Source organism: Erinaceus europaeus, chromosome 7 (genome assembly GCF_950295315.1).
Source record: "Erinaceus europaeus chromosome 7, mEriEur2.1, whole genome shotgun sequence".
In the NCBI taxonomy this organism is placed as follows: domain Eukaryota; kingdom Metazoa; phylum Chordata; class Mammalia; order Eulipotyphla; family Erinaceidae; genus Erinaceus; species Erinaceus europaeus.
Window position 1 is genome coordinate 1,872,743 of NC_080168.1, and position 23,628 is coordinate 1,896,370.

At 55.2% G+C, this 23,628-nt stretch overlaps 2 protein-coding genes across 10 annotated transcripts in view; both read left to right on the forward strand.

Annotated features, from left to right (window-relative positions):
* The first annotated feature begins 867 nt into the window (after positions 1–867).
* DES (desmin) lies at positions 868–11,227 on the forward strand. Its single transcript, XM_007531989.2, has 9 exons — positions 868–1,529; positions 3,067–3,127; positions 3,214–3,309; positions 3,389–3,550; positions 3,644–3,769; positions 4,068–4,288; positions 6,570–6,613; positions 8,164–8,246; positions 8,581–11,227. The coding sequence occupies exons 1-9, from the start codon at positions 943–945 to the stop codon at positions 8,620–8,622; spliced, it is 1,422 nt and encodes a 473-aa protein (XP_007532051.1). The 5' UTR covers positions 868–942; the 3' UTR covers positions 8,623–11,227.
* A 6,017-nt stretch (positions 11,228–17,244) lies between these two features.
* SPEG (striated muscle enriched protein kinase) overlaps positions 17,245–23,628 on the forward strand; it is a 75,762-nt gene continuing 69,378 nt past the window's right edge. For 3 of the 9 annotated variants that reach the window (XR_009550602.1, XR_009550601.1, XM_060193646.1), the window contains exon 1: positions 17,245–17,759. Coding sequence is in view for 7 of the 9 variants with exons in the window: in XM_060193646.1 (XP_060049629.1) it covers positions 17,381–17,759 (379 nt within the window). In the remaining 2 variants the exon portion in view is untranslated. The remainder of the gene's footprint in view (positions 17,760–23,628) is intronic. The other 6 variants (XM_060193650.1, XM_060193642.1, XM_060193648.1 and 3 more) reach the window with 4 other exon arrangements.

The window sequence follows — 23,628 nt, forward strand, 5'->3', positions numbered from 1 at the left end:
GCACAGAAAGCAAGGGGGTTGGGGCAAGGCTGCAGGAAGCGTGGACAGAGGAAGTGGACATTGGGAGTGCGCCATGCCAGGCACTTTCTGGAAAGAATGTGGTTGTTTATAAACATGGAGCCTGTCTTCATGGGGGGAGGGGGGAGTGAGATGGAAAGGGAAACCAAGGCTAGTTAGACACTGGAAGGCGGGTGCCTGTGGGCTGACCAGAGCAGGCTCTGATGGGTGCTGTTGTCTGCCCCCAGGGCACTCTGCTACCCTGCTTGCCGGCCTGGAGACCCCACCCCCAAGTTCAGGTCACCGCAGACTTGTGCCACTTGTGCAGTTTTTAGGATAAAAGTTGGGGGGGGGGTGAGAGGCTTTGCAAAAGGCCTTCATGCCTGAGGCTCTGAGGTCCCAGGTTCAGTCCCCAGCCATCACCAGAGCTGAGCATGGCTCTGGTAACAAAACAAATACACTCAAAACAAAACAAAAAAACCAAGTTGGAGCTTGCTGGAGGGGGACAGTCCTTGTGGCTGAACATGGCCAGAGGGTATCTTTTGGAACAAATAAGACAGGCACTTCGACTAAATGGAAAATGCTATAACTGTTACAGAGTTCTGTCCCGTCCCCCCCATCCCTCCCCCCCACACACCCATCTCTGTTCCCCCAAGATCAAGCAAGCTGACAAGGGCCTGTCTGCTCTCTGGGACTCACCAGGCTCTGCCATACTCTTCGTGGGCCCCCAGCCCCCAGCCCAGGGGCGCAGGCCTCTGCGAGGAGGCTCCCCGCCCCCCTCCTGGCCTTTCCTGGCAGGACAGCGGGATCCGCCAGCTGTCTGGGAGGGGCGGCGGGGGGTGATGTCAGGAGGGGTACAAATAGTGCGGCCGGCGGCCCGGGCCATCTCCCCTCGGCAGGCCCAGCGCCCCGCAGCCGCCCCGCAGCCGCCCCGCAGCCGCCGCCATGAGCCAGGCCTACTCGTCCAGCCAGCGCGTGTCCTCCTACCGCCGCACGTTCGGGGGGGCCCCCGGCTTCACGCTGGGCTCCCCGCTCAGCTCGCCCGTGTTCCCGCGCGCCGGCTTTGGCACCAAGGGCTCGGCGTCCAGCTCCATGACCTCGCGGGTGTACCAGGTGTCCCGCACGTCGGGCGGCGGCGCGGGGGGCCTGGGCTCGCTGCGGGCCGGCCGGCTGGGGAGCGCCAGCCGCGGGGGCTCGACCTACGGCGCGGGCGAGCTGCTGGACTTCTCGCTGGCCGACGCGGTGAACCAGGAGTTCCTGACCACCCGCACCAACGAGAAGGTGGAGCTGCAGGAGCTCAACGACCGCTTCGCCAGCTACATCGAGAAGGTGCGCTTCCTGGAGCAGCAGAACGCGGCGCTGGCGGCCGAGGTGGGGCGGCTCAAGGGCCGGGAGCCCACGCGGGTGGCCGAGCTGTACGAGGAGGAGCTGCGGGAGCTGCGGCGCCAGGTGGAGGTGCTCACCAACCAGCGCGCCCGCGTCGACGTGGAGCGCGACAACCTGCTGGACGACCTGCAGCGCCTCAAGGCCCGGTGAGCGCCCGCCCTGCCCCGAGGCCGCGAGGGCGCAGTGTCCCCACTCCGCACAGGGGCGGAGGCCTGGGCACGCTGCTTCTCCTTGAACGATGTTCTGTTAGTGCTTTTTGCTTTTGCTCTGGTGTAGGACGGTGCCGGGGGATTGAACCCCCCAGGACCTTTGGTGATTCAGGCAGGAGAGTGCTTTTGCTTAACTTTAAGCTGTCTCCCCAGCCCTCCTATTCTATTCTATTCTATTCTATTCTATTCTATTCTATTCTATTCTATTCTATTCTATTCTATTCTATTCTATTCTATTCTATTCTATTCTATCCTATCCTATCCTATCCTATCCTATCCTATCCTATCCATTTGTCTTACTGTTATTATTTTTTTAACTGGCACCAGGTTATAGTTGGGGCTCAGTGCTGGACACCATGAACCCATTGCTCCCGGCAGCCATTTCCCCCCTTTTATTAAAAAAGAAATTATTGTTATTTTATTTTATTTTGATAAGACAGAGAGTAATTGAGAGGGGAGGAGATAGAGGGAAAGAGAGAGACACCTGCAGACCTGCTCCAGTGCTTGTGAAGCATCTCCCTTCCCCCACCCCCAGCAGGTGGGGATGGGAGCTTGAACCTGGGTGATATGTGTGCTTAATCAGGTCCACCACTGCCTGACCCCCTTATTTATTTATTTATTTATTTATTTATTTATTTTTAAAGAGGGATAGAGAGAAAGACCAGAGCCCTGCTCACTTCTGGCTGATGGTGGTGCTGGGGGTTGAACCTGGGACCTCGGGGTCTCAGGCAGGGAAGTCTTTTGCAGAACTGTTTACTGTCTCCTCAGCCCCTTGGCAAGCTTCTCAGATACAGGTGGGGTATTTGGGTGGAGGACAGAGGCCCTGGTGCAGTTGGAGGGAGAGGGGGAAGAGGGGTAGGTGCAGGAGGGAGGGCTGGAGCATCCTGGGAACACAGGACTGCGGGAATAGAGGCTCTCAGTTCCTCTGCCTTGAAGCTTTGGGGAGTGGGGTAGACAGGGAGGCCCCCCAGGCCAGGGCTGTGCTATTTCACAAAGGGACTGGATGAGCTAAAGGAAATAGATCAGATAGGGTGGGCTCTCAAGGACCCTGGTGGGAAAAGGGAGCAAATACAGACCAGGTCCCCAGGGCTCCTGCGGTGTGTGTGTGCGCGTGTGCGTGTGCGTGTGCGTGTGTGTGTGTGTATTAAGTGAACAGGGGCCAGCCTGCTGCCCAGTACAAGCCTTGACAGAGCACCAGGGGGCCAGGGACCCAGAGGTGGATAAAATAGGTCTGGTTTGTAACCGCAGGGAGGTCACAATTGGGTGGAGACACAGACTTCCAGGGTGTGGATCTGAGCAGGCCTAGGTCACTTCCGCTCCCTTCTCCCCACCCCTTCGCTGGGCGGGGCTTCTGTCCCTACTCTGGGCCCCTCAAGCCTGTCTCTGTCCCCTTTTCCCCAACAGCTAGTTCAGTATCCACTACCAGTTTCCTCCCCTCCAACTGTCTGTTCTTCTGTCCATCTGTCCTGGCCAGGCTGCAAGAAGAGATTCAACTGAAAGAAGAAGCAGAGAATAATTTGGCTGCCTTCCGAGCGGTAAGCTCTCTTTGGGAGACATCATCCCCTGCCCCTCCTTCCCCGAGTGGTCAGTGATCCTGTCCCTCTGACATGTCCTCTCCCAGGATGTGGATGCTGCCACGCTCGCTCGCATAGACCTGGAGCGCAGAATCGAATCACTCACTGAGGAAATCGCGTTCCTTAAGAAAGTACACGAGGAGGTAGGCCGCCTCCTGGGGGTGTGGGGTGTGGTGGGAGGGGGGTGCCAGGCAGGCACTGACCCCGGGCCACACCCTGCAGGAGATCCGAGAGCTGCAGGCCCAGCTGCAGGAGCAGCAGGTGCAGGTGGAGATGGACATGTCCAAGCCGGACCTCACAGCCGCACTCAGGGACATCCGGTCTCAGTACGAGACCATCGCGGCTAAGAACATCTCGGAGGCCGAGGAGTGGTACAAGTCCAAGGTCATCTGTCTGCCTCACGCCCCTACCTGGAGGTGCTCCCTGGGGCTCTCTCCGTGCCCCCCGCCCTGATCTCAGGCCCCTTCCTGCCCTCAGGTGTCCGACCTGACCCAGGCCGCCAACAAGAACAATGATGCCCTTCGCCAGGCCAAGCAGGAGATGATGGAGTACCGTCACCAGATCCAGTCCTACACCTGCGAGATTGACGCCCTCAAGGGCACCGTGAGTCCTGCCCTGTGACCCACGCACTCTCTGGGCCCCTGAATCGGTGGCTCCCCATTGGGGGGTGCCCAGGAATCCTGGGTGAGCCCCTCAGCCAGGGGTGAACATCCAGACTCCCTTAGGTCAGTTCTGTTCTTTGAGTCTCCAGTCCCTCAGGAGAATTACGTGTGTCCCCCTGCCCCTGTCCCCGAGGCTGTCTCTCTCCACCCGGGGGGGGGGTCCCTCCTCTGTGTCCCCCAGCCCCCTGGCCTGGCCTGCACCTGACCTGGGCTCCCCTCTCCCACCCCCGCCCCCACAGAACGACTCCCTGATGAGGCAGATGCGAGAGATGGAGGACCGCTTCGCCAGCGAGGCCGGCGGCTACCAGGACAGCATCGCCCGGCTGGAGGAGGAAATCCGGCACCTCAAGGACGAGATGGCCCGTCACCTGCGCGAGTACCAGGACCTGCTCAATGTCAAGATGGCCCTGGATGTGGAGATCGCCACCTACCGGAAGCTGCTGGAGGGCGAGGAGAGCCGGTGAGGGGCGTGGGGATGGCATCCACTGCTGCTCTGCAGAAGAGGGGCAGTCCGAACACTCCCTCAAAGACAGGGAAGGGGCTTTCCAGCAGAGACTTCACCCAGGCCACCTTGGGGGTAAGAAGTGGTTGAGGCTAAAACGGGAGGTGTGAGTGTCTCCTCACCTCCTCCAGAATCCAGAAACAGCTGGGAGTGAAGTACTTCCTGGCTGTTTCTGGAGGGGTGAGGAGGGCCAGAGGGAGGCTGAGCCCAGAGAAGGGGACAGAGCAGGGCAGGGACCTGTGCATGCCCCCTACACACACACACACACCAGTGAGAGAAGGCTCGGCGAGCTCAGAGCTGCTCACCTCTCAACACAGAAAACAACACACGGCCAGAGAGAGACACGAGAGAAGCTTCTGGACATTTTGTCGCTTGATGCACAGAACTAGCTAGAAGCAAGCCTCACTGGGTTGTGCAGTGAGCTCTGTGTTCTCTCTCACTGTTTGCAAACATGGGCTATATGAGAAACAGGTCAACTCCTCATAAAAAAGGGGGTGCCCACTGACACTCATCCAAGTGGTAGTATCTGAAGTTTAAAAATTCAGCAGGGCTGGGTGGTGGCACACCTGTTTCACACATTGCCATGCTCCAGTACCCGGGTTCAAGCCCCCCACTCCTCCTCGCAGAAGAAAAACTTCAGGAACGATGAAACAAGTCTGTGGGTGTCTCTGCCTCTCTCCCTCTCTATTTCCCTCCTCTCTTCTCAATTTCTCTCTGTCCTATCTAATTGAAAAATAATAATAAAAGGAAGAACAAGGCCACCAAGTGTGAGGGATTCATCCTGCAGGCATCAGGCCCCAGGGATAAACCCTGGTGACAAAATATATAAATAAACTAAATTAAAAATCAGCAGCAGGGGCTCGACTAGATTAAGCAGGCCGCTTTGCTACATGCGCATCCCAGGTTCAAGCCTCACCTCCACCTCGTTGAAGAATTTCTGTGTTATGGTCGGTCTCTCTCTCTCTCTCTCTCTCTCTCACACACACACACACACACACACACACACACAACCTCACTCTATGTGAACATGTCAGACCAGAGCAGTGAAGACCAAGCAATGACTTATAAAAGAAAAGGCTAGGGGTTGGGCAGTAGTGTAGCGGGTTAAATGCTTGTGGCACCAAGCGCAAGGACCAGCGTAAGGATTCCCCCCCGGCTCCCCACCTGCAGGGGGATCACTCACAAGCGGTGAAGCAGGTCTGCAGGTGTCTGTCTTTCTCTTCCACTCTCTGTCTCCCTCCTCTCTCCATTTATCTCTGTCCTATCAAACAACAATGACAGCAATAACAACAACAATAACAACCACAAAAATGATAAAAAAAAAAAAACAGCAAGGGCAACAAAAGGGAGGGGAAAAAGGGAGGAAGTCAGATGATAGTGCAGCAGGTTTACTGTATGTGGCGCGAAGCACAAGGATTCTGGTTCAAGCCCCCGGCTCCCCACCTGCAGGGGAGTCCCTTCACAGGTGGTGAAGCCCGTCTGCAGGTGTCTATCTTTCTCTCTCCCTCTCTGTCTTCCCCTCTTCTCTCCATTTCTCTCTGTCCTATCCAACAACAATGACATCAATAATAATAACTATAATAATAAAAAGCAACAAGGGCAACAAAAGGGACAAAAAATAAATATTAAAAAAATTTTAAAAAAAGGGAAAAATGTTAGAGGGATACCTTGCTGGGTGAGTTATATGCCTTGCCATGCACACTGCTCAGGTTCGAGCCCTAGCACCACATGGGAGAGTCACAGTAACACCGGAGGAGGTCTAGTGCCATCCTCTCTCTCATTCTCTCCCTCAAAGAGCACACACTCATCAGACACATGAGACACAGACTTGCACACAGAGATGTAGCCTTTGCACGATAGCATCTATGTATAATAGCCTTCTGGGGCTCTTGCAGTGGTGCCGGCTCTGGGTGGGCCAGAGGTTCCAGCTGTCATGGAGGCACACACCTGGGCATCCTACACCTGGCAGAACAGAAGCCTGGGGAGACTGATTGTGTGGTGGGGCCGGGGGTGGGATTGGCACCCCCAGCAGGGCAGGGATGGGAAAGGAGAGTCTTTCTAGAAGGGACAGCAGCTCCTGGGACAGCTGGAACAGGCCTGTGACCCCATTCCCCTGGCTGTGTGGCAGAGGGCATGTCCAAGCCAGTGGGATCAGACATCTGGGAAGGGAAGCTCACTGGGTGGGGCACAGGGGGAGACAGAGCACCCTAACCCTGGGGTCTGGTCTCTCCCTTTCTAGGATCAACTTGCCCATCCAGACATACTCTGCCCTCAACTTCCGAGGTGAGTGCTTGGGGCAGGTCGGGAGCACATGGCAGGGAGCAGATGTCCAATCTGGGCACTGCCCATAGCCAGCCTGGAGGGCGGGTGGCAGCTTGTGGACTAGGGTCTGAGGAAGATTAAAGAGGCTGCTTAGTAGGGAAGGTTTAGCTAAAGGTAACACTATTTTTTAAATTTATTTTGCTTATTATTAGATAGAAATTGAGATAGATGGGAGAGGGAGAGAGAGAGAGACAGAAAGACACCTGCAGTCTTCCTTTACCACTTGTGAAGCTTTCTCCTTGCAGGTGGGAGCCAGGGGTTTGAACCCAGGCCCTTGTGCACTGTGATATAAGCACCTAACCAGGTGCACCAGTGCCTGGCCCCAAGGTAGCACTATTAAAAAAAAGATATTTTATTTATTGGATAGAGATAGAGAAATTGAGAGGGAAAGAGGAATCAAAAACAGAGAGAGGCACCTGAAGACCTGCTCCACCTCATGTAAAGCTCCCCCCCAACCCCACAGGTGAGGACCAGGGGCTTGAACCCAGGTCCTTGCACATGGGGACATGCACACTTTACCAGGTGGGCCACCACCTGGTCCCTAGACGTGGCTCTTTGAACCCTAGTTTTTGACATCCAAATGCTGAAGCTCCCAGGGGTATGGGGGGGGGGCTGGCAATGGAAGTTTCTAGAACCCTAGACCTTGGGCTCCAAGGCACCCACAGACTGTTTAGCAAGTGCCTTTCTGCACCCTTGCGGAACACCTTCAGCTTGCTGGAGCAAGATGCACGTTGAAAAGAAAAAGAAAAGAAAAAAAAAACGAAGCCAAACCTTAGCAGAGCCAGACGATTAAAAGAGTGAGCTCGAGGCGCCTTGCCAGCGTGACATTACTAATATGCAGATTGAGTGGCTTTCCAGCCCGGAGAGCAGGAGAGCGCTGGAACCATGCAGGAGAGTGGGCGGGCATCCTTGGCAGCCTCACCTTTCCTCGATCAAACATTTCATGTCTTCGATGTTCATTTCCATCAGGAGAAAAGCCACAGGCTATGCTCCTGACCCCGAGCGCACCTGGGAGATTCCTGAGCGCGGAATCCAGCCCCCTAAAGCCCGGCCTCTCTCTGCAGCTCCTAGTTGGGGAGCTGCATCCCACCTGTTTAGTGCTACAGAGAACTCTGGAGCCATCATTCCTGAGTAGGGAAACTGAGGCGCAGGATAGGGCAAGAAGTTGTCTGTCAGTGACTGTCTCCTGCCAGCTTGCTCAGGGGGCTGGGTACCTCAGGTCCCCCAAATGAGAATCTTGGAGTTGGGTTTGGGGTCCTGATTGGGGGTGGATGGCAGAAAAGTTCGTGCCAGGGCTCAGCTGAAGCCTAGGAGGAGCAAGGGAGCCAAGAGGAATGGAGCGGGGGGAGACACAGAGTCTCAGGTTTCCTTGACCCTCCTGGACTGGCTTCTGGAGCACCTCCTTGGCTCCCAAGCCCCAGACAGCCAGGCCCTGACCCCGGCCCTGCAGAGCCTCCTGCTGGCGCTGGGCCCGTGGGCAGGTCGGGCTGACAGGGCCACACCTGTTACAGAGACCAGCCCGGAGCAGAGGAGCTCTGAGGTGCACACCAAGAAGACGGTGATGATCAAGACCATCGAGACCCGAGATGGGGAGGTGCGTGGGCCCTGAGCCCCCTGAGCCTCTGCCACCCTTGGTCCCCTTAGCCCATGGTCCCCCTGGCCCCCCAACTACCTTGGTCCCCATTTGGCCCACTAGTCCCCCTACCCCTTGGTCCTTGGTCCCTCCTGATCCTTGGTCTTCTCCTAATTTTGGTCCCCTTGTTACCCATGTCACCCTTGGTCCCTTTAGTCCCTTTGACCCCCCTCAGAGGGAGGTGCGGGGTGGGGGGCTGTCACCCAGAGCCTTCCTCCAGTTGTGCTGGGTCAAGCACACGGAGGGAGTTTGTCTGCTGGGTGTGGCAGCCTCACTAAGCTTCTCTCCTCCCCAGGTCGTCAGCGAGGCCACGCAGCAGCAGCACGAGGTGCTCTAAGCAGAGGCCTGAGCACCAGACAGTCCCTGCCCCGCCCCCACTGCTCCCGAAGCCCCGCCCCCAGGATGACTCCGCCCTCACTGCTCCCGAAGCCCCGCCCCCAGGATGGCCCCGCCCTCACTGCTCCTGAAGCCCCACCCCCACCCCGGGCACCACTCCCGTAACACCCCACCACCACCACCACCTCTCACCCCTGCCCATCCATCACCGCCAGGGTTCCCCCACACAGAGCCCCCCCCATGTGAGTGCAGGTGTTGGGAAATGTATGGGCCCAGCTCTGGGCCACCCTTGGGTGCTAGGGCAGGACCCCGGGAGGGGAGTCGCCCCCCCCCTCACCTACCAACAGGACCTCAGGCTCTAGCTGACTTTGGAGGGGTCTCCAGAGTCAGGTTCTGGGAGCCCACAGAGTCAGGATGGATGCCCAGGGCCTCCCCGGTCCCTAGTGGGGGTCAGAGAGCAACCAGGGGCAGATCATCCAGGGTGGTGGGGACTTGAAACTGACCTCATGGTCCCTCCTTCCCCAGGGCCGGTTTGGTGAGCAGGGGCTACAAGAGGGAACCTCCGAAGGTGCCAGAGGTGGGAGCAGGAGAGTCAGAGGGAGAGAGGGTGGGCACGACGCTGGGGATTAGTGGAGAGAGCAGAGGGTCTCAGGCAGGTGGGGCACCCGCCTCCCCCGGTCTGCACCCCAACACACTGCACGGGCTCAGATGGAAACAATAAAGAGAAGCACAAGCCAGAGTACCCCTGCTTTATTCACTGCTGGAGCTCCTCTGGCCCCCACCCAGTGGGGGCCATGCTTGACTAGCCCCCAGGGCCTGCCACCCCCTTCTGGCCCCACAGCCCCACAGCCCCTCAGCCTTGCCATCTGTGTGCCATCTATGGGGACAGGAGGGACAGAGGGGTGTCAACTGGGGAACCATACCTACTTCCTGTTGCACCCCAATTCTGGGACTGCCCCCACTCACATTCAGATCCCCAGGACCAGGGGGACACTTGTCACTGCTGTTCTCCAAGGGCAACACTGCTCCCCATGGACCAGCTCTGAATTGGGGGCCCAGCTCCACCCTCAAAGGAGCTGACAGCCTCTTTCCACTAAACCCGCCTGTCTGAGCACCTCTAATGCAAAAGGGGCAACTTGAGGGACAATAAGAATGGGGAGGGAGTCGGGGGTAGCGCAGCGGGTTAAGCGCACTTGGTGGGAAGCGCAAGGATCCCGGTTTGAGCCACCGGCTCCCCACCTGCAGGGGAGTCACTTCACAGGCCGTGAAGCAGGTCTGCAGGTGTCTGTCTTTCTCTCCCCCTCTCTGTCTTCCCCTCCTCTCTCCAGTTCTCTGTCCTAACAACGGCGACATCAATAACAACAACTACAGTAACAATAAAAAATAAGGGCAACAAAAGAGAAAATAAATATTAAAAAAAGAATGGGGAGGAATATAAAAAGGGCTGGAGAAAGCTCACCCAGGAGGACATGCACCTGACTGGGGGTGAGGCCTTGGGTTTGAGCCCCTGCACCACATAGGAGCACCATAATGACATGGAGGGAGCTCCATGGATGGTGGAGCTGTGCTGGCCTCTCTCTCCCTCTCTCGGCCCAAAAGAAAAACATACTAAACTGGCTGGGAAGCCTGCTTAGTAGTGCTTCATACGTAGGCGGCCCTGGGTTCATTCCCCTACACCCCATTAAATAAAACACAGTTCTCCCTAGTTTCTAAGAGGACTCAACACTGTAAAGAAGGCCACCCTATATTAACATATATTTTTCAGACGATGTGATCTAGCCTCAGTTTGAACACCAAAGGGAAGGGTCAACCAGAGCTGTGCTTTGCCCTGTGCATGGCCAAGGTTCAAGCCCGGGCCCCACTGCTTTGGAGGAAGCTTTGGGGGTGGGGTCTCTGTCACTCTCTCTATACCTGTTTCTCAAAAAGGAAATAAAATGAAATAGATGGAACACCAAAGGGAAATTTGGAGAGAGATTGGGAAGATGGGAGTACAGAAGTATATAGAGGACAAAATTAGGAAAGTGTGGTGTGAAACATTAGTGCAGGGCTAGGAGACGCTCGGCCAGTAGAGCGCACACTTTACCGTGCTGGGGGAGGGTGGGGCTCCAGCCAGGACCATGAAGAGGGGAAGTTTGTTGTGAGTGGTGGAGTGGGCCTGTGGCATCTGTCCTTTCTCTATCTGCCTCTCCTGCTAGAAAGAAAAAGGAGAAATGAGGAAGAGGAGGAAGAGAGAGGGAATTTGTTGGCAGTGGTAGAATTGTGCAAGTGCGAAGCTCAGATGAAACCCTGGAGACAAACATCTGCACACATTGGCAGATACATTTGCACACTTTAACCACACACACACACGAAACCTGAATTACTCAGTAGTGAGCTTGATGACCATTGGGGTGGAGAGTTGAAGACCATCTCTCTTTTGACTCCTAGAATATAACTTCCGGGTCAATCAAAGATTTAGGATGCCTGTATAAGAGACAGCAATAGTGGTTCTGCAAAAAAGACCTTCCTGCGTCAGGCTCTGAGGTCCCAGCACCACCATCAGCCAGAGCTGAGCAGTCTTTTGGTTTCAATCTCTCTCTGAATAAATAAAATAAAAATCAATCTTTTTTGGCATGTGGTGCCAGTCCCTGTTCGGGGCGCCAGTTGCCGGTCTAGCTTCATGAGCAGGAGAGAGACGACCAGGGACTCATGGCTGAGCTGGGAAGCAGTATCTCGTTTATTAATCAGATACATCACCTTTTATGCATCTCTTTACTGGAAGTGGCAAGGGAAAGGAAATGACTAGGAGAGGGGGCGGAGCATAAAAATAGAGCGGGAACAGAACATAGAAAGCTTCCATCTAACCAGTGGGGATTAAACCAATACCCTGCAGGCAGGGCGGGACCCAGGTAAAACAGTGATTATGTAAATAGACCACATCGTAAGTAATACAAGGGGACCTAATGTGATGATCAAAACAGACGGTCTTATAAGCAGAATTTAGAAGCAGACCAACATGTGGAAATAGTGGTTCTGCAAAAGGCTCTCCTCCCTGAGGCTCCGAGGTTCCCAGATTCAGTCCCCAGCTCTACCATCAGCCAGAGGTGAGCAGGGCTCTGGAAAGCAAGATTTTAAAAGATTTCAGAATCTTGATGGCCTCAGTGGAAGCCTCAACTTCCTAGTCCCTCCTTACAGATTTAAGAGGTCACCCTGAGCAGGAGTGAAAGCAGCAACCCCAGCATGTGCATCCACTCTGTAGGTGAAATAAACCTAATAGGGTTTGGTCTTTGGGTCCCTAAAGTCTGATGCTCCTTGCTGACTTGTTCCAGAAACTTCCACAGACCCTTTTGGTAACTGACTCTTCCTTTCCCTTCACTGATGGCCTTGACATGTATGGCCCCTTCCTCTCCAGGTGTAATGTCCCTCCCCTGAGGAGACCCCCGTCTCCGTGGTATCCTTCACCTTGGCCCTAGGACCACCTGGAGCTAGTTCCCAGGTCCCCACCCTCTGCAACCCTGGCCTGCCCCTGACCCCTGTTCCTGTGCTCCAGTGGGAAAAAGAATCCTGCAGACCCCAGGATGAGCCCACTCACACCATAGCAGAAGGCCCAGAGATGCTGGGAGCTATGTTTCCATGCTGGGAGGGAGCGGGGGTTGTGTAGGGGCTCTTAGCCTTGAACCCTGGGCCCCCTGGACTCTGAGCTGGACTCTGGGAGAGGCCTGGGCTGTGGCTGGCTCAGGCAAGCAGAGGTGAAGTGTCCCTACAGGTGACACCTGGGGCCTCACTCCCTTTCCTCCTGTCCCCCAATCTGGCTGCAGGCCTCAATCTACCCCACAAGGGAGAGAGACCCCAATATGGTGGGAGTGTGTCTTAGAGGAAGCCCCACCTCCAAAGAGTCAAGTAAGTAAACGTAGGTGCAAACTCATCATAACAGTAGACCAAGCATGGGGATTCTACACTCGGGGGCCGGGTGGTGACGCACCTGGTTGAGCACACGTCGGTGTGCAAGGACCAGGGCTCAAGGCCTTGCTCCCCACTGCAGGGGGAAAGCTTCATGAGCGGTGAAGCAGGGCTACAGGTCTCTCTCTTCCACTCTCCTCTATCTCCCTCTTGTCAGACCTGTGCTTTGCTCACTTTCTTTGTTGTTTTTTTCAAATTTACTTTCTTTTTTATTATGTTTTGTCGTTTCTGGAGCCTCACTGTTCTGGCCTGGCTTTTTCAGATAGAGAGAAACAGAGATAGAATGAGGGAAAGACAGCACAGCCCTGAAGTTTCCTTCATTGCTTCTGAGCTTACTCACACACGCTGAGAAAACTCCCAGCACAGATGGAGCCAGGAGAGAGGACACACGCGGCTGACCGGCTTCCCCTGGTCCCAGATCCAGGCTGGCTTAGACCCTCCTGAGAGACTAGAGAGGATGGGATGAGGGGTCAGAGGCAAATACCCTTCACCAGGAAGTGAGAGCCAGGCAAGCAAGTCCCTCTCCTGTCTGCCCACCCTGGGGAGCCCTGCAACCCCTGCCCTTTGAGACAACACACCCTTTCACTGTCTCTTCCCAGGGACCCTCTTGCCACTGGTCATAGAAGACACACAAAGACATCAGTGCCACAGGGCAGCGGCAAAGAGGCCGGACAGCCAGCGTTTTGTTCACTGCACTCTCTGGGCTGCCCTGGAGAAGCTCTGGGACCTTGGAGACGCCCATTAGATATTGATGCTCCCTGAGTGGAGACCCACCTGGAACATTTATTTATTCGTCTCCAAATTAAATATTTACCAAAAGGTCAACACCCCCAGCCCCCACCCCAACGGGTGTCCCTGTTGCTCGCGGATCCGATGAACACGCACTGACCTTTTCCCCCATGTGTGGGGTGTGAGAGGGGTAGGGTACCCAGAGAGTGGGGTGGACGGCCAAGGACATACAGCAGCCCGAGGCAGAGGGCACCGAGGCCTGGCCCCTTGGCTTCCAGGGCCCAGATCATTTTCTATGACAAGCGGCCGTGTGACCTGGAGGACTGCTCCAGGGCCACAGGGAGCTTGGGTGGCTTCTGAGGGACAGATGAACACATCACAGCTGTCCAGGGGGGTGGAAGATCCTCCGGAAGAGGGCGCCAGGGACTCACGGCCAGTGCCCTTCCCACCCATGGGACACACACATCAGCACTCCTCCCCCATAGAATGAGCGCTCCAGGCCACGTGCCAGCCCCTCTTCAATAGTTAATACTCCTCTGAATATTTAATACGAGGATTTAATGCCACCACACAGCCCAAGTCAGGCCATGCCGTCCCCTCGCCCCTCCAAACCCTCAAAGAATTTCCCAGGAGTGAAAAGCATCTGGCCACCAACCCCTCAGGCTCTCCCCTCAACACACCCCCACCCCACCAATCTGTCTGAGCCCATGCCCCCCCTCACTTCAGCCCTGCACTCAACTGGCTCTTCTCACCTGCCCCAATCCTTGCTCCGCAAGTACCTACAGGGCTTGGAAGCTGCATTTGTCCTGATAGAAGATGCACGACACACACTCAGTCACTCACACACACACACACTCACACACACACACACACACACACACACACTCACACACACACTCACACACACTCACACACACACACACTCACACACACACTCACTCACACACACACACACACACACTCTCACACACACTCACACACACTCACACACACACACACTCTCACACTCACACACACACACTCTCACACACACTCACACACACTCACACACACACACACTCTCACACACACACACACACACACTCTCTCACACACACACACACACTCTCACACACACACTCACACACACACACACACACACACACTCACACACAGACACACACACACACACACACTCACACACACACTCACACACTCTCTCACACACACACTCACACTCCTACCTCCCTTGCTCTGCCTCACCGTGCCCACACATGCTTGTTTCTATTTATTTATTTATTTATTTGGGAAGTTTTTTTGTAAAAAATTTTAAATATTTATTTCCTTTTGTTGCCCTTGTTTTTTATTGTTGTAGTTGTTATTGTTGTTGTTGTTGATGTCGTCATTGTTGGACAGGACAGAGAGAAATGGGGAGAGGAGGGGAAGACAGAGAGGGGGAGAGACAGACAGACACCTGCAGACCTGCTTCACCGCCTGGGAAGCGACTCCTCTTCCTCCCTTCTCCTTCTCCTGCTCCTTCTTCCTTATCCTCCTTCTCTTCCTCCTTCTTCCTCCCAGTTCTCTTTTTTCCTCCTTCTCTTCTTTATTTTCCTTCATTTCCTCCTGCTGTTGTTTCTGCTACGGCTTCCTTCCTTTTTCTCCCACTTCTTCTTCTCTTCTCCTTCTCCTCCACTCTTCTCTCCTTCCCTCCTGCTCCTTTTTCTTCTTTTTCCTCCTCTTCCTGGCCGTAAAAGTTTTGCTGGTGCACTGTGCCTGCACAGTTCCGCTACCCCTAGAAAACATTCTTCTCCCCTTTGCCCAGCTAGAGAGAGAGAGAGAGAGACCACAGCACTGTTCCTCCACTTGTGAAGCCTCACCGTTTTCAGGGTGCTTCCATTTGCTGAGAGAGAGGGAGAGAGCATGAAAGGCACCAAAGCCTCCACCTCCAATGCTGTGGGGCCTGTACTGTCCAGGTGAGCTATTTTGTTGACCTCTGGTCTTCTGTTAGACACTGGACTCAGAACCACACCTCTGATGGGTCCACAGCTCTCCCATCCCCACCCTCTCCACAGCATGGCAGCCAGATGAATCCTTCTCAGACACACACCTGAGCCCAGTGGCTGCTCAAGACCCAAGTCACTGCCCTGGGGCCAGAAGCCTGAGCAGGCAGATGCCCATGTCCCCCAGTTCCGGGCCTGCAGCAGCTCCAAGCATTGCTCTCTGGTTCTCAGGCCTCACCACCGACTTCTACATGGCTTGACTCACTCCCTGCTGTCCCCTCTGCCTGGAAGTCCCTTCCCGCTGGCCTGATACATACCACTCAGTGACACTGAACCCCAGAGAGCCCCAGGGAACTTGAGATCCTCAGGTTAAGGGGTCTGTTGGGAGAGAGAGCCTCAGGAGTGGTCCTGAAGCCAACACTCTCCCTCTCATGGATGCCACCATACAACTGAAGTTAGGTTTCGGGGGAGTCAATGGTTATAAGTGTTTAGGTCTAGGGAGACAGACAGCATAATGGTTCTGCAAAAAGGCTTCAGTGCCTGAAGCATCAAAGGTCCCAGGTTCAATTCTCAACACCACCACAAGCTGAGCAGGTCTCTCGTTTAAAAGGAGGAGGGAGAAGAGGAGGAGGAGGGAAAATTTGTGAGAGCTGGCACTAAAGAGATAGCATGCAGCATTGTCAGTGTGCTAGGTCTTTGGCGCCTGCACTGTCATGCTTGGGACCCGTGTCGGAGCCCTGATGCCCCACGGGAGGTGCTAGGGCACCAAGGGAAGCTTCCATGATGTATGTGCTGTCTCCCCCTCTCTGCTCTGATCTCTCTGTCTCTGTCTCTGTGTCAAGCCCAGAGCAGTGAAATGACCCAGGTGTGAGGTTCTGGTTCCATACACAGTGTCCTTAGCCCTGCATTGTTCAAGGGTCATCTGTGCTCGTCTTATTTTTAAAAATAGTGATTTTGCTTTATTAACGAGAGAGAGAGAGAAAGAGAACACCGGAGTGTCACTCTGACATGTACAGTGCCAGGAATCACACCCAGGACCTCGTCCCTTAGTGGACAACACTTAATCTACTCTCCCATTTCCCAGGCTGCACGTGTGTGTGTGTGTGTGTGTGTGTGTGTGTGTGTGTGTGTGTGTGTGTGGCTTGACAGGACAGATACAACTGAGAACAGGGGAGAGCAAGAGGGAGAGAGAATGAGAGGCACCTGCAGACCTGCTTCACCACTAGTGAAGCTTCCCCCAACACCACCTCCATAGGTAGGGGCTGGGGGCTTGAACCTGGGTCCTTGCACAGATGTCATGACCTGTGTACTCAACCAGGTGCACCATCACCCAGCCCCTCTGGTTTAATTCTATTTTTTTCATAAATATTTATTTATTTACTAGTGGCAGGGTGAGCTCAAGACTAGAGCACAGCTCAGATCTGGCTAATGGTGGTGCTGGGGACCAAGGAGCCTCAGGTATGAAAGGCTTTTGCAGAATCTCTGTGCTGTCTCCCCAGGCCCCTCCCTCCACCTGCCCCTTGGTGCTTTTATATTTAAGACTTGCAGTTGAGAGCCGTTCCCCGAGTCCCCAGCCAGCCGGGGCCCTGCTTCTGGCCTTCCTACTGGTGGCAGGCAGGCTCCCCAGGAGTCTGGGGGAACTCAGGGTCCCTGCTCACTGTGTGCTCTCACCCCCCCCCCCCAGAAGGCTGTCTCTCCAGAGCTGCCTCACCTTGTGGCTGAGAAGTCAGCCCAGGGGTAACCTGACTCCCAATGGGTGGGGGGGGGGCAGGCACAGCTCAGGGGAGGGAGGGGGCCTGCGACCAGTCCTGGGGACCCACTTAAGCCCAGGAGGTGGCTGCAGTGGCCCCTATGGGGGCTGCAGGAGGGCCTGAAGGAGCAGAGTGTCTTACAAGGCCCCTCCCCTGCGCCCCCTCCCTCCTCAGCTCTCTCGCAACCCGAGCCGGGACCCTAAAAATAGCCCCCGAGGCACCAGCGGCCTGCCGCCCCGGTGACCTTCTGGGGCGCACAGGCAGCAGCAAGGCAGGGCGCCGGCCCCCCCAGGACTGAATCCCCCCTCCGTCACCGTCCGGTTCCAGCGTCCTCTCCCTGCCCACCCAGCTCACAGTGGCCATGCAGAAAGCCCGGGGCCCGCGAGGCGAGGACGCCGCCCCCAGGGCCCCCGCCAGCCCCGGGGTGCCCCCCAAGAGACCCAAGGTGGGGGCGGGCGCTGGCGCTGCGGCCGGGGCTCCTGTCTTCCTGCGGCCGCTCAAGGACGCGACGGTGCGGGCAGGCGGTGATGTGCGGCTGCGGGTGGTGGCCAGCGGGACCCCCCCACCCAGCCTCAGCTGGTTCCGTGACGGCCAGCAGCTGCCCCCGCCTGTGCCCGAGCCAGGCTGCCTGTGGCTGCGGGGCTGCGGGGCCCGGGACGCGGGCGTGTACAGCTGCCTGGCCCAGAATGCGCGGGGCCAGGCCTCCTGTCAGGCGGTACTCACCGTGCTGGACGCAGCAGGTAACTGGTGGTGGTGGTGGGGGTCAGTGGAAGGGTAAGGTGGCCAGGTGGAGGAGGCCCCATCCCCTTGGACTGCAGACTCTGACTGACCCAGAAAGCAGGGCCATCCCCCTGGATGGCAAGCAAACAGGTGTCCTGCCAGAGGGGCCCCTGGCAGGGAGGTCAGAGGTCAGGGATCAGCATTTGCAAGCCTGAGCCTCACTCAGCACCCCCATCTCCCCCCACACCAAAGCCCATAGTCCCAGGGGGAAGCTCCCTCGGCAGCAGCCCTAGTAAGTGCCACCTGCACTCCTAACCACGCTTCCAGGTGTGTATGTGTTGCGGGGTGTGGAGGGAGACAGCCCCCCCCTGGTCCCCCAAAGCCTTGAGGTTGACGGGGAGAGGCCAGAGAGTGGGCCAGCCTGGATCTTGTGCCAAGCGTGAGGAGGTGGAGCCGGGGTTGGGGATCCCGGTAGGTATGGAAGTGGGCAGGTGCTGGAGAATCCACATGCAGGGATGTAGGTGCGTTGATGCGTGTGTGCGCATGTGTGTGTGTGTGTGTAGGCCGTGGAGGGGTGTGGTGGCACAAGCAGAGAGGGCCTGGTGGTCTGGTGCCTGCCTGAGGTCAGAGGGAACAGAAAGAGTGTCCCAGGCTGGGGGGTTGGGTTGGGACCCCCACCAGCAGGAAAAGTACACCCCACTGGACCTGTGAAGGAAGGATGGGATGGATCCCCGCCAGGGAAGTAGACATGGGCCTGGGCCTTAGGTCCTGCTGGGACTGGAGCTGGCTTCTTCTGTGACTTCCTCAGTCCCTGGTCAGCCAGTTCTTCCCCAGACAGACAGACCCCCACCCCAGCCAGACAGTCTGGACAAACACTTCCCAGGAAGCTCCAGTTGGAGGGGAGGGGATGAGCCTGGGGGGGGGGGGTCACTGGGCATGTGTCTTGGGCATTTTAGTTTAGTTTAATTTTTTTTCCACCAGGGTTATCGCTGGGGCTCAGTGCCTGCACGACTAGTCTGCAGCCGTATTTTCCCTGAAATTTCTTTCTTTCTTTGTTAGGACAGAGAGAAACAGAGAAGGGAGAGGGAGATAGAGAAGGAGAAAGACACCTGCAGTACTTGCTTCATTGATCATGAAGCTTCCCTACTGCAGGTGGGGAGTGGGGGCTGAACCCAGGTCCTTGCACACGTAACATGTGTGGTTAACCAAGTATGCCACCGCCCAGCGCCCAGGCATTTTAGTATGTTAAGGACCCATTTACTCATTTTTATGAAAGAGATTACAGCACTGCCCTGCCCTGGTATGCCCAGTACATCTCACCTGTGCAAGCCCTGCACTCTAACCACCGAGCAACCTCACCCATTACTGTCTGGAGCATTTTTGAAGTGAGCTTCCCACTCTGGTTGGGTGATGTCGAGTAGGGTACAAAACCCTGGATGCTGAGGAAGAGGAGGAGGAAGATGAAGACCAGGGATGAAGGAATTTAGCAGTGGAGAGGACAATGTCTACAGAGAGCATAGGGCTGGAGATGGAGCTCTTTCCTGAGCACCCCCTCTTTCCTGAGCCCCACCTGCCCACACTGACAGCTTTCCTGGGTGGCCTTGCACTTGGCCAGGCACAGACAGGCTCCCCCAGTCGTGGGTGCTACAGACAGAGCTCTGAACTAGGGGAGGACTGGACTGTGTGGGGGTGTGTGATTCTGATCTCCCCAGAGGCAAAGGGTCTGAAATCAGCATAAACCCAAGGATCAGCTAGACACACAGATGAGCAGACAGCATGGAGGAGGGGGTGGAGAGGGAGATGGGCGGGGACAGAGAATGCTGGCCATGATGGTTGCCTAAAGCTGGAAGGGGTCCCCCAAACACTGCCTTTCCTGGGTGAGGACAGGCCAAAGTCAACAGTTCCTGGTGGTCATCCCAGAAGGAAGGAGGAGTCCTCCTGGTTCTCTCACTGGGAAACATCCCAGAAGGAGGAGGGAGCTGTCCATTTTTTTAAATTAATCTTTTTAAAAAATATTTATTTATTTATTCCCTTTTTGTTGTCCTTGTGGTTTTATTGTTGTAATTATTATTGTTGTCATCGTTGTTGTATAGGACAGAGAGAAATGGAGAGAGGAGGGGAAGACAGAGAGGGGGAGAGAAAGATAGACACCTGCAGACCTGCTTCACCGCCTGTGAAGCGACTCCCCTGCAGGTGGGGAGCTGGGGTTCGAACTGAGATGCTTACGCAGGTCCTTGTGCTCTGCGCCACCTGCGCTTAACCCGCTGTGCTACCGCCCAACTGCCAGTAGTTGTCCATTTTATGGAGAGGAGACGCAGTCTTTCTGATGAGCTGACCCCCTCATGTTGGGGGTGCTAGAACCCACCAGCTGCACTGTCCTCTGACCCCCTGTCATTGAGGGGTGTGGCTGACAGAGCTGAGCCCCAGCTGGCCAGACCTAGACAGAAGCCAGGCCTCACAGTGTGGCTGACAGGCTTATGGTGGAGACGGGACGCTGGGGTCACTGAGCCTAGACCTGGGGCCTTGTATGTTCAGACTACAGCAGGAATGTGGCAAAGCTGCTTCGAGTCCCATCTGAGCATTTTTTTTCCTACCGTTGAAATCTTTATCCCGAACACAGCCTTATAATTATTTCTCATTGGCGCTCATTCTAAGTCGTAATGGTTTAATAGTCATAATGGTATAGGAGCGGTGGTGCGTGTGCTGTAGAATGTGATCTATGACAGTATAATTGTAGGACTGGCTTCCCTCCTGCTGTGTGACAGGTCATATACTATCAGGGCCTTTGAGACGTCATTTTGGTCCCATAACCCCCGGGGGGGGGGGAATGGAGGCTCTGAGGAGTGAAGTGACATGTCCTATTGCAAAGCCAGAAGGAGGCAGAGCAGGGCCAGGGGCCTTCGGCTGATCTCCTAGGCCCCTTCCATATGTTGGAGGGCAAAGGAGGGGCTTAGCTTTAGGACTGTGGGGGAATTGGTAGGTAAATGTGGCCTTCTCCTCTTCCTCTTCCCTCACCCGCACCCCCAGCACCTGCCTAGGTAGGCCCCAGTCAGGGTGGTCGGACCACCAGCTCCATGCTGATCAGACTTGCTCATGGAACACTCCTGAGGCTGATCAGCAGTGGGAGGACTTGGGTTCTCGAGGAAGCCCGGGCCTGGCTTCAGAGCAAAGGAGGCGGTTTCCTGGCTGGCACTGCTGTCTGGCTTGGTACAATGGGTTGATGTGAAGGTCCTTGGCACTCCTGAGGGCCGAGATGTCAGCTTAGGGATGGCGGGAGATGGGCTCAGCGCTGGGAGGCTGGGGCCCAGGAATGACACCATGGCTGCAGGCTGTAGGTTTCAGGGCACAGGAAACAGGCTGGCGGGATTTGTTGCTTAGAAAGGAAGAAAGAAGGCCCCGTGGTGGCACACCCAGTTGAGCACACATATTACCATGCTCAAGGATGTGGGTTCGAGCCCCTGTTCCCCACTGGCAGAGGGAAGCTTCACAAGCAGCGCGTCAGATATGCAAAGTCTCTCTGTCTCTCTCCCTCTCAACCTCCTCCCCCCCTCAATTTCTCTCTGTCCTACCAAATAAAATAGAAAAAAAGCAGAAAGGGAGAAAGAAAGGTAAGGAATAGCAACGGTGGCAGAAACGCAGCATTCTTGCACATTCTTGAGATGCGTAAAGCACCCAATACTGGCAGAGTAGGTCAATTTCTCAGCTCAGGTTACTGTTCTATTTAAATTATTATCTACATATTAATGAGGAAGAGAGAAAGAACAAGAGCATCACTCTGGCACATACAATGTCAGGGACTGAACTCGGAATCTTGTGCTCGAGAGTCCAGTGCTTTACGCATTGCACCACCTCCCGGGCTGTGCCCCAGGTCACTGTTACAACTGTCAGACATACAAAAGAAAGTTAGGTGCAGGGAGTTGGGCGGTAGCGCAGCGGGTTAAGCACACTTGACGCAAAGCACAAGGACCGGCATAAAGATCCTGGTTCAAGCCCCCAGCTCCCCACCTGCAGGCAAGTCGCTTCACAAGCGGTGAAGCAGGTCTGCAGGTGTCTGTCTTTCTCTCCCCCTCTCTGTTTTCCCCTCCTCTCTCCATTTCTCTCTATCCTATCTAACAACGATGACGTCAATAACAACAATAATAAGTACAACAATAAAACAACAAGGGCAACAAAAGGGAATAAATAATTTAAAAAATAAAATAAAAATATTTAAAAAAAAAAAAAAGAAAGTTAGGTGCAAGGGGACATGGTGAGTCAAGTGGACATGCACAAGAAGCCTCACTGGCCCAGCAGTTATTAGCCATTTTTTTAATTTCCTTTTTATTATTTATTTATTTCCCTTTTGTTGCCCTTGTTGATTTTTACTGTTGTTGTAGTTATTGTTGTTGTTGTTATTGATGTCATTGTTGGATAGGACAGAGAGAAATGGAGAGCGGAGGGGAAGACACCTCCCTGCAGGTGGGGAGCCGGGGGCTTGAACCTCGATCCTTAAGCCAGTCCTTGCACTTTGCACAGTGTGTTTAACCCACTGCACTACCGCCCGACTCCCTCTTTTTTTTTTTTAAATTGCTTTGTTTCTTTGATTTGAGGGAGATGAAGAAATAGAGAGGGAGAGAAGCCAAAAACTGGTACTGAGTCGGCGATGAGGAATGTCATCTTCTTAATGACACCAATCACTGTGGGGAATCTAGGGGCCAGGGGTTATAGCAGGAGCAGTGAGTGCCCTGTGGGGTGGGGTGGGGGTGCCGTAAGGGCCCCCCAAGAGCCCTGAATCCTTGTATGAGGCACTTTCTAGACGCCAGAGTGAGTCTACCTGGGAGATCCTGGGTGGAGGGCAAGCTGCTCATTTCTCCAGCTGTTTTGTTGTCTGTTTGTTCTTGGTTTCTCTTGTTTTTTAGTGTCTGATCCAGGGCAGAGATAGGGGGAAGACTGGGTGAAGGGGCTGTCCCAGCATGATGCGCTGTTCCATCACTGTGCCACCACTCTCCCCATTTCCCCGATCTCTCAAAGGCCCAGGTGGTACCAATCACTATTCTAAGTGCCCGGCACACAGGGATGGTGGCAGAGATCAAAATGCCCATCCTTCTAGAAGTTACTCTCTAGTGAGGGGACAGAGACAATATATACAAGTAAAAACTGCAGTGTGTCAGAATTACAGAGTGGGCTGAGCAAGGGGGGTGGGAAGGAGAGGGGACACAGGACGGAGTGGGCACACCTGGCTCTGAGTGGAGCTTTTCCTGGCTAAGGGGGTGGGCTGCCTGCACTGCCAACTGGAATTCTGAGTTTGAGGAGATGGCACAGGGCACCAGTGCCCAGCCATAGAGGCCTAGAATGAGGGGAGCCAGAGCGAGTCTGGGGAGACCCAGCCAGAGTTCACTACCTAGACCAGGCCTGCAGGGGTGAACTGCCTCACCCAGAGCAGAAAAGAGGGACACAGACTCCCACAGGCCTCTCCTTGGCCCAGCTGTCCCGTCACTCATGCCTGTTAGCCATTGGTTATTTTTGCCATGGAATGTGCCAGCCCCTCGGATTCTCCTGGGGAACAGGGGCTCAAGTTACCCCCTTTCCTTAGCTCCCCATCTGTGAGTGGATGTGTTTGGGGGTGGGCAGGGAAGGTACCCATAAGTGTCCAGGGTCTTCTGGCTGGATTCGAGGTGGACACAGAGGACACCTCACCCATGTCAGTGGATCTGCCTCTGGGGCCTGGGGGACAGGATCCAGGACGCATGTGACCTTAGCCTTTGAAATTGAGAGGCACAGACTCCAGGACCCCCAGGAGCCTGGTAGAAATGGAGAAGGAACAAGGAGTTGCTTTCAACACTGAGCCAGCCAAACCCCAGGGCAGACTGAGCACAACTCAGCACTCAGCTCTGTATTTACTTTGGACCC

Excerpts from the sequence above, each read along its gene's own strand:
- DES (XM_007531989.2), top strand. The coding sequence starts at position 943 with ATGAGCCAGGCCTACTCGTCCAGCCAGCGCGTGTCCTCCTACCGCCGC. Across the intron at positions 3,551-3,643 it reads AGGAGTGGTACAAGTCCAAG|GTGTCCGACCTGACCCAGGC; the intron begins GTCATCTGTCTG and ends TCCTGCCCTCAG. Across the intron at positions 4,289-6,569 it reads CTGGAGGGCGAGGAGAGCCG|GATCAACTTGCCCATCCAGA; the intron begins GTGAGGGGCGTG and ends CTCCCTTTCTAG.